Source organism: Desmodus rotundus, chromosome 7, assembly GCF_022682495.2.
Source record: "Desmodus rotundus isolate HL8 chromosome 7, HLdesRot8A.1, whole genome shotgun sequence".
Taxonomy (NCBI): Eukaryota; Metazoa; Chordata; class Mammalia; order Chiroptera; family Phyllostomidae; genus Desmodus; species Desmodus rotundus.
In genome coordinates, this window is record NC_071393.1 from 581,946 (window position 1) to 594,341 (window position 12,396).

Sequence of the window (12,396 nt, forward strand, 5' to 3'; positions counted from 1 at the left end):
CCCCACAAACGTGCGAGTGGGGCGGCATGAGACACGGGCAGCCTGTGCCAGCAGCTGGGGCACTTTGCACAGCAGAACCGACAGGGTCCCAGTGACATTTGGAAATATGCTAATCACACTGGTCACAGTGAGCAGTTCTACTGAAAGAGTTAACAAGCTTGTGAGGTTCTAGGCACTGAATTACTGCAAAACGTCTCCACTGAGCAACAACCCACCCCAGCTTCAGTCTGGCAGCAGTGAGACACAAAGGCAGTCCCAATTCTCAGAAACTGGGTGCTCGTCCCCACGGCTGGCAGTAAGTGGCTTGCCCTCACCGCGCCCCGCCTGCTCCCCGAGCTGACTGTGGCGCTGCTGGCCCAAAGCCTGGCTAACAGGAAGGGAGGCGTAGTCATGAGCACACAGCGCGGCACGAGCGCGGAGGAAGCAGAGATGACGCACAGGGTCAGGAGAAAGGACAGAGAAAGGATGGGGACCCTGGGCACAGGCCCTGGAGACTCAGGGCCAGAAAGGACAGCATGGCAAAGACAGCACCCGGCATGGGGCGACAGGAGTGGACAGCAAGGCTCTTGACACCGCTGGTCTGAACACGACTTCCTGGGGAAAAAGGGGCAGAACCGCCAGGAGAGGCGAGGCCACTTACTAGGCAGGCGCGCCTGGGCCTGCGAGGTGAGCAGCAGCCCCTGAGGCAGTGTGCTCTGCCCGGCCAGGTGCGAGGGGGCCTGGGGCTGGGGCTGGGGCGGGCCCAGGGTGGAGGCCTGGGCAGCGGTCTGAGCCCGCAGTTTCGCAGGATGGGCTGGGCTAGGAGCTGCGCTGCAGGTCGAGGCGGCCTGGGGTCTCGGAGCGCCGGTGGGAGCCTGAGAGGTCTGCAACGGGGCTGCTGCCGCTGCAATCGACAAGGGCGGTTTGTGCAGAGCTGTTAGAGGTTCTGAATCAACGCAGTGTTTTAAACCCGAATTTTAAAGAAATAAAACAAACATTTCACACTGTCTCTCAAATGAGAAGCTCTACCAAGGGGGTGGAGGCCAGCAGGGTCTCCAGTGTGAGACGGGCACCTCTTTTTACCACTGGTTACCTATTTTCACGTAGAGCGAATCTGCAGACCGTGCGGCACATTCCTGCGGCCAATGGGTGTTAGACGTCAGTCGTGTGAACCCCAGTGTCCACCAGAGCCCGTCCCGACCACATGCCAGGGCGCACACAGGGCTGCACCTGGCGGCACCAGGCGCACTTACACCAAGTGGCTCTGGACAGTCACATGCTGCCGGGCACCTGGCCCCGAGGACTTGCTGACGGGGGCTACAGCACTCCCTCGCCACCTCGCCCCACCCTCTTCTTCTGCAGTACTGCGGTGACGGCAAAGCGGGGAACAGCACACAACAGCAGCCTCATCCGGAGCTCCAGAGCTGAGCTCCACGCGTGAGCTCGCCTCCCCCAGACGCACGCTCACTGACCCTCCAAGCACGACCCCCCTCAGAGTACAATGTCTTGTGTGGGAGTCCGGTTTAAAGGAAGTTTGAAAAGCCTCACACTCGTCTGAGGGCTGCACGTGTCTCCTGGGCGGAGCCGGAGTGAGGCCCTGTGTCAGAAGGGCGGGGCCCTTATGAGGTGCAAGCACAGCCCCTGCAAGACATACCTTTGGAGTCTGGGTTTGCAGAGAATGTGGCAACTGGTGGCCGTCCTCGAACATGGCCCTGTGGAGTAGCAGTGGCCGCGGCAGAGGTGGCTGTCCGGGGCGGGTGAGTGCTGGGGAAGGCCACCGTGCGGCCCTCCGGCTTCTGGCCATACTGCACAGGCTGAAACAACCTAGGCGCATGTGGGCACGAAAACGCAGCGTCACTGTGGAGCAGGCCCAGCTGCAGGGGCTCCCGCTCCTGGTCCTGGTCAAGACGGGCAGGGCCCCTGGGGTGGTGCTGAAGACACTCAGTCCCTGAAAACGGTGCCCCATGCCTGTGTGGTGGGGTGTGACTTTAAATCAGCTGTCTCCGTCGGTGTGGACAGGGAAACGGCATCTGACACAGCGTCCCCGAGCAAGAGTAAGGGGGGTGAAAGGTCAATGGCACCATCAGGTGACAAGGCTGCACAGGTGACAGGCAGAAAGGGCAGACATGGCAATAGCGCCTCTCCCACCACAGAGGGCCACCCCATGTGAGAGCACCCTGCCGCAGCTGCTGCAGTCGGGTTCTGTATGTGCAGCCAGCACTCATGGGGAAACTGCAGTGCGGGACCCCACTCACACAGCCCCGCAGGTAGGGACAGCCAGGAGTGGCCGGCTGAGGGCAGAGCTGTCCCAGCTGCATGTGTCCCGGGGGCTGCGGGCCCTGCCAATGTGGGGGGGGTGCCCAAGTCCCCAAGACCATTGTGTGCAGAGGAGGCAACAAGAAGGGCTGCCAGTTAGCGGAACAGACCCTTTGTCTCTGAAACACTTCTCCCCCTTCTCGCTCGTTTTTGCCCGAGCTAGGCCTTTGCCTGTCTCCAACCAACTGGATTAGCCTCTCCTAAGCCACTCGGGCTTTGCCTTCATCACGGGACGTCGTCTGCCCGAAGCAGCCTCACGTCATCACAGGTGTTCCTTCTGCTGAGTCAGGGTGCAGCCCTCTGCCCGCCTCAGGCCTGGCACTGCCCCACAGCGCCCGCTCTGCCCTGGCCCCACAGACAGCTGGCTGTGACAGGTGCCTGACTGCCTGGCCCCAGTGCCTACACACACAGAGCCTCTCCAACCCCAGTGCTTCTCAAAGACAGTGAAGGCCACTCTTCAGGTGAGCGAGTGTGAAGGGCCGACACTTCCGTTTATGTAAGGACACCTGGGCAGCTACAGGAGAAGCAGCTCACCCAGCAGTGATGGGCCTTTCTTCCCAAGCGCTGAGCCCAGTGTCTGGAGGGAAGCATAAACCTGGCCCCGGGCCTCCCCAGTACTCCACGCAGCCCACCACCCAGGAGCCCACTCATCAGCCCGGGCCCAGCCGCTGCCGGACGGAGCTGCCAGCGACACCCCACAGCACTCACCTGCTGGGCTTCAGCCTGACTGCGGGCGGCCTGCCCGGCGGGGGCGGCGCAGTGAAGAGCTCCTCGATGAGTCTCCGAGTCACCTTCTTCTGGCGCAGCCACTCGGCCTCGTGGCGGGTCATTTTATTTTCTAAGCCAACAAGGTCAAATATCGAAAGATCGGTGTCCTGGGCAGAAAGAGAAAACAAAGAGCTACACGAGGCAGTGGACAAAGCCTTTGACGAAGAATCTGGGGAGGCTCACAAACAGAAGACCAGGCCGGCTGTCTGCTGAGAAGTGCTCCAGAAGCCCTCACCTACACCCTGCTCTGGGGCTCAGCATGCCTCAGTTTCCTCAAGCTTGAGACGCAACTGATGGCACCTGGTCACCCTGAGTGGCTGTGGAAATGGAGGAGGCAGTACCCAGAGACCAACGGGACCCAGTACGGGAGAGGGAGGTCTGGGCGGCACGGGGTCCCAGGCCTTGTCCAGAGGAAAGGGCTGTGGCACGCCACTCGTCCAACACCGATGGCAGAGCCCTGGGGGCGCTCACTCCTTGGGGAGCACACACCACTTGCACCCCCAGTTGGAGACCCCTGAGAACCACCCCACCTGGGCTCCTCTCAGCTTTAACAACAAAAGCACAACCCCACCTCCACAGGGTGGCGAGAGTTAAGGAGAGAGAACAGCGGGGATGGGCAGTGACACCCCCACCTGCATGCACTGGCAGGAGGGAGCAGACACAGCCGGCAGTTCATCAGTCAGCACACGGCCCACACTTCCAGGCCTCGACATGCACCCGAGGAAAACCCACCCGAGTCCACAAGAAACTAGTGCACAAGTGCCCACAGCAGCGTGGCAATGGCCAACATGTGGAAGTGACCGAGTGTCCAGCCGGTGAACCGACAAACTGAATGGGGGTGTGCCCGCAGGGGAACCACTCAGTCTTCAGGAGGAGGAAGGCCTACCACAATGTGATAAGACCCTGGGATGCTCACGCTGACGGCCAGGTGCACGCGCCGCACGGCCGCACCTGCACGGGACGCGGGACCAGCACAGAGCAGGTGGGTCCGCAGAGAGGGCTGCAGGTGAGAAGCTGCTGGGGGCACAGGGGCGACAGCCAGCATGCATGCCCGTTCTCTGGGTGTCGCTGTGCTCCAGGGCACAGGGGATGTCCGCACAGCCCTGGGAGTGCATGGAGGCCAGCACGCTGCACACGCAGGAGGCTGCGTCCAAGGTGGGGGTGACCTTAGATGCAGCATGACACACAAAGCAGCTGGGAGGGGACGAGCCTCCTCCGCCACGCTGAGGGGGTCAGGAGCACCTGTGCGGTCCACGGCTGCACTGTCCTGCAACCCTCAGAGGACCACGTCCCCATCTGAGCAGTGGCCACAGGAGGGGCAGAAGCAGGCTGGCCTGCTCACGGCATACCTGCTGCCCCCGGGCCCTCAGACCACTGCATACTCATGGGTCACACCTCAAAGCCCCCTGGACAGGGAGCAGGGGCACCAAGGCCACAAAGTCCCTGGCTGTCCCCAACCTGAGCCTGCAGCAGCTCATTCCAGACACCAAGCAGGTTCCCAAGTCCCAGGCCTCTGAGCCTGTGTCCGAAGCACTGCCCATGTGCCAAGCAGGCGTCAGCACAGCAGTGACCTGGTTCTCCGTCACACACACACAGCACTGTTTCGCAGAGTCCGACAGTGCACGCCATGCGAGGAAAGCCTGCCCCGAAGTCAGTGCCAGACGCAGGTGCTGTGTCAAAGGGAAGCGTGGCACAAGGGCTGCTCAGCACTGCCGGGAGTCAGGACCCCCAGAATGGTGGAGACAGTGTGCCTGGAACCAGCCTCACCCAAAGCTGCCCCCCTAAGGTGCCTCCTTACCTTCCAGGCGTCCCTGTCAAGCGCCTTCAGGACAAGGGAGGCCAAGCGGAGCTGCAGCGGCCCGGCCGAGAACGAGGACTGCGGAAGCCTGGGCTCCACCAGCCCGGGGTGGTTGCAAATGCGCTGCAGCCTCAGCAGGATGCTCAGCACGTCCACAAAGTGCCCGCCCTTCAGAGCCTCCTGGGTCCTGCCTCGGGAGACACAGCACTCAGCGTCTGCTCCGCTCACTCCACAGACCCGCCACGAGCACATCACCTCGGACCTGCTCAGGTACGTCGCAACTCCCGAGCCGCAACTCCCACCCGGCAGCTTGGGACCCTCAGGCTTCTTTCTTCACTGTCCCCATGAGACAGGACAGGAAGCCAGAGAGCCAGGGGTGAGGGTCAGATGTGGGCACAGCTCTCTAGGCCCCCATCCAGATTGGAAGTGGATGTATTTTTTTAAAATCCTTATCCAAGGATATGTTCACTGATTTTAGAGAAAGAGACAGAGAGAGAAAGAAACATTGATCAGCTAGTGGCCTTCTGCATGTGTCCTGACCAGGCACTGAACTTGCAACCTGAGTATGTGCTCTCATCAAGGGTCAAACTCACAACCTTCTGGTGTCTGGGACGACGCGCCAACCAATTCAGCCACCTGGCCAAGGCAAAGGGGACACTCCACACAGAGCAGTGACATAGGCCAGCCCAGCTGTGGTGAGTGCTATGATGCTGTGGCAGCATCTGACAGCTCAGGATGAGGGCTTCTAGCCTGGGACAGGAAGAGCACTACAGGGGCAGGGGCCGCCCTGAAGGGAAGTGCCTGCAGGGCAGGCAAGAGAAGCTGCGGAGGGTGGTGGGGTGGCTGGTCTGCAGACTCAGGAGCAGAGGCAGCAGAACGGAGGGCAGAGTGGAGCAGTGCGAGGCGGTGATAGAGAGGCAGGTTTTGGACAAAGGAACCGGCTGAAGGCAGGAAGCCCAGGACAGAAGCAGGGTTCCAGACTCAGGGGCCTCTCCTGCAGGCACACAGGGAGTCCCAGAGCCAACGATCGGGTGGCATCATCACCCCAAGTGCACAGCAGCCCCGTGCCCCAGCACAGCCCCAGGGAGTGAGGGTCTGGGCACCCTGGTGCTGGGCAGCACCCCGGACTCCACGGGCCCGCATACCCTGGTGGTGGTCCTAACTGCTGCGTGAGCGGCTGTTCTTGCCCCCTGAGACAACTCCTCACCAAACAACGTCAGGACCCACTGAAACATGTGACTTACACCCAACTTAATAGTCCCGCGCTTTCTCTGCTCACACACTGGGACGTCTACAAGGCTCAGGAGGGACAACTGTCCCTGGGAGATGCTGTCAGGGGAAGGAATAAGAACCCGCACCAACAACACGTGCTCATACTGTACCCTAAGATTCCCCAAAGTCACCCTATACGACAGTGTGAGTCAACGGCAAACCCGTTTACCACAGTGTTCTCCGTGCAGACACCATTCCGACGCTTTCCCACACGATGCGCCCACAGTCCCACACTCCCCTCCCGTGACCCTCAGAGACAACCCAGCTGGCGGTAGAGGCGCTGCACTCCACTGCATCTCCCTCCACAGCCCAGGTCCCCCACGGTGCCTCCGTGCCCCACGGTGACTTGCACTTGCCACCTTGGGGCAGCACACGAGGGCACCCTTTCCTCCCACAAGTAGCAAACACGTGAGCCAGGAGAGCAGCCGGGGGCCACCTGGCAGAAACGTGGGAGCCTGCTCCTGAAGGCCACTGAGGCCGAGCTCATGGTGGACCTGGTGGGCCTGCACTGACACACGACGGCCGGCATTACCGCATGCAAACATACCGACTGAACACCTTCGAGGCTCTCACCCCGTGCTTTCGTTCTTTTAATTCAAACTCAGGAAAATGAAGAGCATGACAGAAAGAGCCCAATGATCGTGGGAGAAGATCAGAGAGAGGAGCAAGGGCCCCACACTCCCAGGCCCACACACAGGAGCGGGCAGCACACAGCAGCCCCCCACGATGTGGACTGCTGCCTGCACCCCACGCACAGCACTCTCTCACCCGTGGCCTCATGTGGCTGCAGTTTTAGCTACTTGCAATCCAAAAACATCATATGGAAAGTTCCAGAAATAACCAGTTCATAGGTGTTCAGTTGGGTGTTTTTCTGGACAGCATGAGGACCTCTCTCCTAGTGGGGGGTGTCAACCACCCCTCTGGGGTCTCCACACTGTGGACACTCCCTGCCTGCTAGTCACTTAGAAGTTCCAGGGATGCCCTGGCGTCGCAGCGCTTGTGTTCCAGTGACCCTGTCACTTCCAGTGGCCCCAAAGAGCAAGGGTAGTGATGGTGGCCACGTGAACATGCCTAAAAGGAGCCGAAAGTGCTCCCTTCCAGTGGAAAGGTAAAAGTTCTTCATTTAATAAGGAAAGAAAAAAATGGTATGCTAAGGGCCCTCAGATCCACAGTCAGAACCACCTTCTGTCCGTGGAACCATGGGAAGGCATGCTCTGTACACACTAGAAGACAAGGGTCCAGCGCCATTTCGGGCATCCACTGGGGGATCTGAACAGACCCTCTACGGGGAAGGAGGTCATGCGGCCATTCTGCGGCCACAGCTGGCTTGAAGCCTGAGTCCTATGTCTGTCAGTCTCCTGGGTGAGTCTGAACTGGAACACTGACAGATGATGCTGTGGGTTAACAGAAGTAGGAGCGGAACACCTGCCACACCTGGGTGTGCCAGGCGGGCAGAGCCACCGAGGGGATGGGTGGTGCACGGGGGCTGAGTGCAGGGCGGCGCGCTCACCCAGGCTGCAGGATGACATCCTCGTACAAGGCTTTCTGTCGGCTAGAGAGGCGGCACTTCAGAACATGCTCGTACTTCTTTGTCAGCTGCTTCTCCACGTCTCTCTTGGTCCTCCTCAGGATAAACGGCTGCGTCACCTGGAGAGAGGACACAACCCACTGCTTTCTCTCCGTGAATGACATCATCACACACCCCAGGGAGCCCCTGCACCTCTGGGGTGGGGGCGACCTCATCGCACACTGGGGCCCCATGCACCGCAGCCGCACGTACCCTGTGCAGGCGTATGACCACTTTGTGGTAGTAGTCCTGGTTCTCCTCATTCGGGGCTTTCAGAGGGAGGTGCAGGTAGGGCCTGGAGAGGCCCGGGATGAGGAAGTGCACCACGGTCCACAGCTCCAGGAAGGTATTGTGCAGGGGCGCGTCGATCAGGAGCAGGCGCTGCTGGCTGCACACAAACCAGAGACCATGTGTGAGAGCCCCCGGCATGGGAAGCTGGGTCGGAGGTGTTAAGGGGCAAGGCAGTTTTATGGGCAACTCTGTGTCCAGGGGCCTTAAAGACATGGGCCGAACTAAATGAACACTCTGAGTGTCCTTGGCTGGACGCGCTGTGACAAAGGACACAGGCAATGCTGTGTATGCCTGCAAATGAACCTGCTGTCCACAACCCAGAGCTTGGCAAGTGGCTACCAGTCAGACCTCTGCAGGGTGAACACAGCTTCCCAGTGTCGCTCGCTCAGGCCCTTCACGCGCTGCATCTCATCGATGACCAGGTACCTCCACCGCACCCGCGTGAACGCTGCGTAGCCCCGGAAGAACTGCTTGTAGGACGTGATGCAGATGTGGAAGCTGTTGGGCTCCATCCATCCCTGGGGAACACGAAACAAGGCCTTGCCCGTCTCTCTGCCCCTCCCTCTCGGGCAGTGACTAGGGCCCACTGTCTGCGTTCACCTGTTCCCACCCACAGTCACCTCGCTCGCTCTTCTTGATCACTTGCTATTTCTGCACAGAAAAGGGCCGAGAGTGTACTTTTATGACCGTTTCCTCCAGGAACCTAGAGCGCTCGTGTGGGCAAGTTCAGCGGCAGCTCAGGCACGAGCAGTTGTTTGTGGAAAACAGACTGTCAGAAAGCGTCCTGCAGGGCGGCTAGCTGCCCGGGACTCGACCTGGGCGACGCAGAGCGCAGGGGGCGTGGGAGTGTGAAGGTCTGTGCCGCGCCGACTGCATCACAGCCTTTCAGCACGGAACAAGTGACCAGGGACAGTAAGAAAGTGCATCTCAAGGTATCGCTTCTTCCGGAAATGCTATTCAACACAACGGCCTAAGGGTTAGCCAGACTTTATCTCCAATGAAAGACTGTGATCTGCAATGTCCTTTTACTGAGAATCTCATGGCAGAAACTACTGGGCAGAGAAAAGGAGACTCCAAAGGCTTCCGAAGTGTACTCCACGTTGCAAACGCCCCTCACACACACACTGCAGGGGTACGCTGGCACTCGGGAAGCACCCCGTTTCTTGTTTGTGCCCAAGAGCCAGTGGGCCTCCAGGGAAAAAGGGTCACAGCACCCCAGAGTCTGCGTTAGCTCTGAAGGAAACGCCCTCGCTTTCTGGGCCGTGACACAAGGCCGTGTGCACCCGTGGCTCTCCCGGCAGGTGTGAGGGGCTGCAGATCTACAACACCCTGAGGTCCTGCGTCTCACGACAAGTACAGGCAAGTACATCTTGACGTTTTGGAATTTGTCTGCTACAGAAATTAAGATGGTCTCCTGCCCCGTTTTGTTTCATGTTAGAACTAAAATACCTGTCTCTTCGCTCTGAGTTCTCTGTGGCTGCCCACATATAAGAGGGTTTTGAGCCCAGGACACCAGCGCTTCAGCTCGAGCTCCCACTTGAGGACGTTACAGCTTCTCACAACCACAAGGTGAGGGCCCCAATTGCCTGTGGATGAAGGAAGATACAGCATCTGCTCTTCAGCTGCACCGTCTGTCCAGTCTAGGCACTGGTGCGGTGTCATATGTGGACATCCCCACGCAGGTCCAAAGGGGCTGCCCAGCGGGGCACACAGGCACCCGGCCAACCACGCCCCCTGGTCCAGGACGGCCCCTTCCCGTTCCCATGTCCGACTGACGCAGGAGGCAAGTGACTCTTAGGAGGCACTCAGCAAAAAGAGGCTGGACGAGTAATTGCCGAATAACAGAAATATTTGCTCAGAAACATGGCAGACCCCTGTGAGCACAGGGAGGAACCCCCGTCCACAAAGATAACAATGCTCAGAAGAAAGCAGCCCACGGCCCCCCGGGCCCAAGGCACCCCCTGCGCCCTGCAGACACACCTGCAGTGCCACCTGACTCTCTCGTGAGGCCCCAGCCTCTAGCCAACACACCCAAACAATCCCAGAATGTCCGGTTTCTACCCACTCTTCTAAAAAACCAGGGTTTTTAAATTATTGGGTTGGCCAAAAAGTCTGTTTAGTTTTTTCCATAAAGTAAGAGATACGTTTTTCATTTTCACCAGTAACTTGATTGATTTGGGTATTTCGAGTACGTCGGCTCTCTCCTGCGTGATATAATGCTGACTGTTCTCAACTGTTGTCTAGGTTTTGATCACTGTCAACTTCAATCGGTCTACTAAGCCACGGAGCGACGTCCAGAGAGAACTCTCCAGCATGGAACTCCGCCAACACTTCTGACATGTTGGCTTGGTCACAGCACCTTCTCCACACACGGCACAAATCTTTTTTTTTTTTTTTTTTTTTGCATTTGTTGTGTTTTTACCTTTCTTGAAATAATAAAGCTTAATATGCCGAAAATGTTGCTTCCATCTTCATGGAAAAAATATTTTCTTCCATCTTCAATATTAAAATAGCTACAAAAACATTCACCAATCTTGATAAGTTTTTAAAAATGCATGCTGACATGACAGCTGTCACGATACAATCTAACTGTTTCAAGTGAAGTAAGCGCTACTGGAGCCAGCTTATGGAAAACCACCACACGAACTTGTTGGCCAACCTGACAGAACACCACGCACATGTCAAAGTCCCACCTCTGTGCTAGGAAGGAAGCATAACCCGGCAAGAAGGCGGGAACGACAGGCCTGGAAATTGCCTGCAGCCTGTAGCTCAATGGCCACCGCTGCTCGGTGCGCAGTGTCACCACCCGACTGACAGGACCCACCAACAAGCAGAACGAGCTGGCCTGAGAAAGCCACGGCCCTGGGGCAGGGCTGCCGGGAGAGCGACTGCAGGGGCTGCAGGGGCAGCACGGGGCAGCAGAGGCTAGGGCAGTGTGCTCCCCCCAGTCCCACTGAGGGATGCTCTCCCACCAGTCCTTGGTGGCACCCGGTGGCACTGGCTCTTGCCCGCCTACTCTGTCATCCACACAATGATGAGCAGCAGGACTCGGGACGTCACAAAGCCTCAGTCACAGCCAAGTGGGGCTCCACCTAGTGCTGACTGGGAAAGAGTCCTCTTGCTCATTCATGCAACCTGCCCTCTTGGGTCCTGAGGCACAGCCCAGAGCAAAGGGACAGAGAGGACAGGACAGGCCCCACCCTCACTTGGCCAGTCGCCTGGCCTGCGCTGCAGTCTGAGCCACACGTGCTGTTCCCCCAAGCACTCACCTTCGTTACCAGCAAGGTGGGCGAAAAAAGCGATGACCTGCACTGTTTTCCCCAGCCCGGCCTCATCTGCCAGTATGCCATTGAGACTCTTCCGGTAGAGCTTGGCCAGCCAGTCCAGGCCGATCTTCTGGTAGTCCCTGAGTGTGCCGTACAGCAGGGATGGGACACCCGACTTCACCTGCAGTGACAGGTCAGGGAGCGTGTCTCAGAACGGTCACTGAGCATTTTCTGCAAAGTGAGGTCCAATCAGCCACACGATAAGCCTACTGGAAAGCCACAAAAAAGGGCTCCAGATGACAGGAAAGCAAAGTCTGATGTTGCTGTTCTGGCAGCCTGGGTGGCTGCGTGGAGGCAGGAAGCCCCGCCCCTAGCACAGTGCCTCACCGTGGTGCTGATCCGAGCGCTGCCCTTGGGCAGGATGGCCTCAGCCGCAGCGGTCACTTCTGCAATGTCCTTCGTGTGAGGTTTCCCAACACTCATTCTCTCTGCAGCTTTGAACTGGTCCATGATGAACAGCGAGTCAATGAGAACCACGTCCTTCCGGCCCTCCTGGTCAGCTGGGCTGTCTTCCACGTCTGTGAACAGTGGAGAAACGGGACTTGCAGCTGCTTTCGTAGTTTTAAGAGCATACTTAACTTTTTTTTTTAAAAAGGAAAAAAACCCTATAGAACTGAAATACGTCAACTACAAAATTTAACACCATTTTTTTTTTTTTATCTGATCCACTTCATATACCTAACAATGCTCTCTGGATACATGGGTGCAAACTCTTACAAAACTATTGACCCCAGGACCACTCTGAAAAGGCCTCGGGTGAACCTGGAAAATGTCTCTGACCAATTAGGAGCTGGCGTTTCCAACAGATTCATGGGCACCTAAGGGTTTCGTGACCACCCCTCTACCACCAAGAAAGGACAAACTAGAAGTATCCCCAAGTCCAGGAAAGTGAAGGGGCCAATAGTCCCTCCCCTAGTCCTTCTGCAACAGGGATCCTGACACCCCCCCCACTGCCCCGCAAACAGGCGTCATGTCTAACAGAACAGGCAGAGGGGCACCAAGGATAGCGGAGTCTGGGTGCAGCCTGTGCTCTGGTGATTATGCCAAATTTACGAACAGAAACAGAAAGCACAGAATTT

General features: G+C 58.1%; 1 protein-coding gene across 16 annotated transcripts in view; it reads right to left on the reverse strand.

The window, feature by feature from the left end:
* EP400 (E1A binding protein p400) overlaps positions 1–12,396 on the reverse strand; it is an 82,784-nt gene that overhangs the window by 34,065 nt on the left and 36,323 nt on the right. For 15 of the 16 annotated variants that reach the window (XR_008427411.2, XR_008427412.2, XM_053929043.2 and 12 more), the window contains 10 exons: positions 11,645–11,835; positions 11,261–11,438; positions 9,441–9,577; positions 8,340–8,509; positions 7,914–8,088; positions 7,644–7,780; positions 4,862–5,048; positions 3,004–3,170; positions 1,634–1,803; positions 641–883 (listed from right to left, as the gene is read on the reverse strand). Coding sequence is in view for 14 of the 16 variants with exons in the window: in XM_053929043.2 (XP_053785018.1) it covers positions 641–883; positions 1,634–1,803; positions 3,004–3,170; positions 4,862–5,048; positions 7,644–7,780; positions 7,914–8,088; positions 8,340–8,509; positions 9,441–9,577; positions 11,261–11,438; positions 11,645–11,835 (1,755 nt within the window). In the remaining 2 variants the exon portion in view is untranslated. The remainder of the gene's footprint in view (positions 1–640; positions 884–1,633; positions 1,804–3,003; positions 3,171–4,861; positions 5,049–7,643; positions 7,781–7,913; positions 8,089–8,339; positions 8,510–9,440; positions 9,578–11,260; positions 11,439–11,644; positions 11,836–12,396) is intronic. The other variant, XM_053929044.2, reaches the window with a different exon arrangement.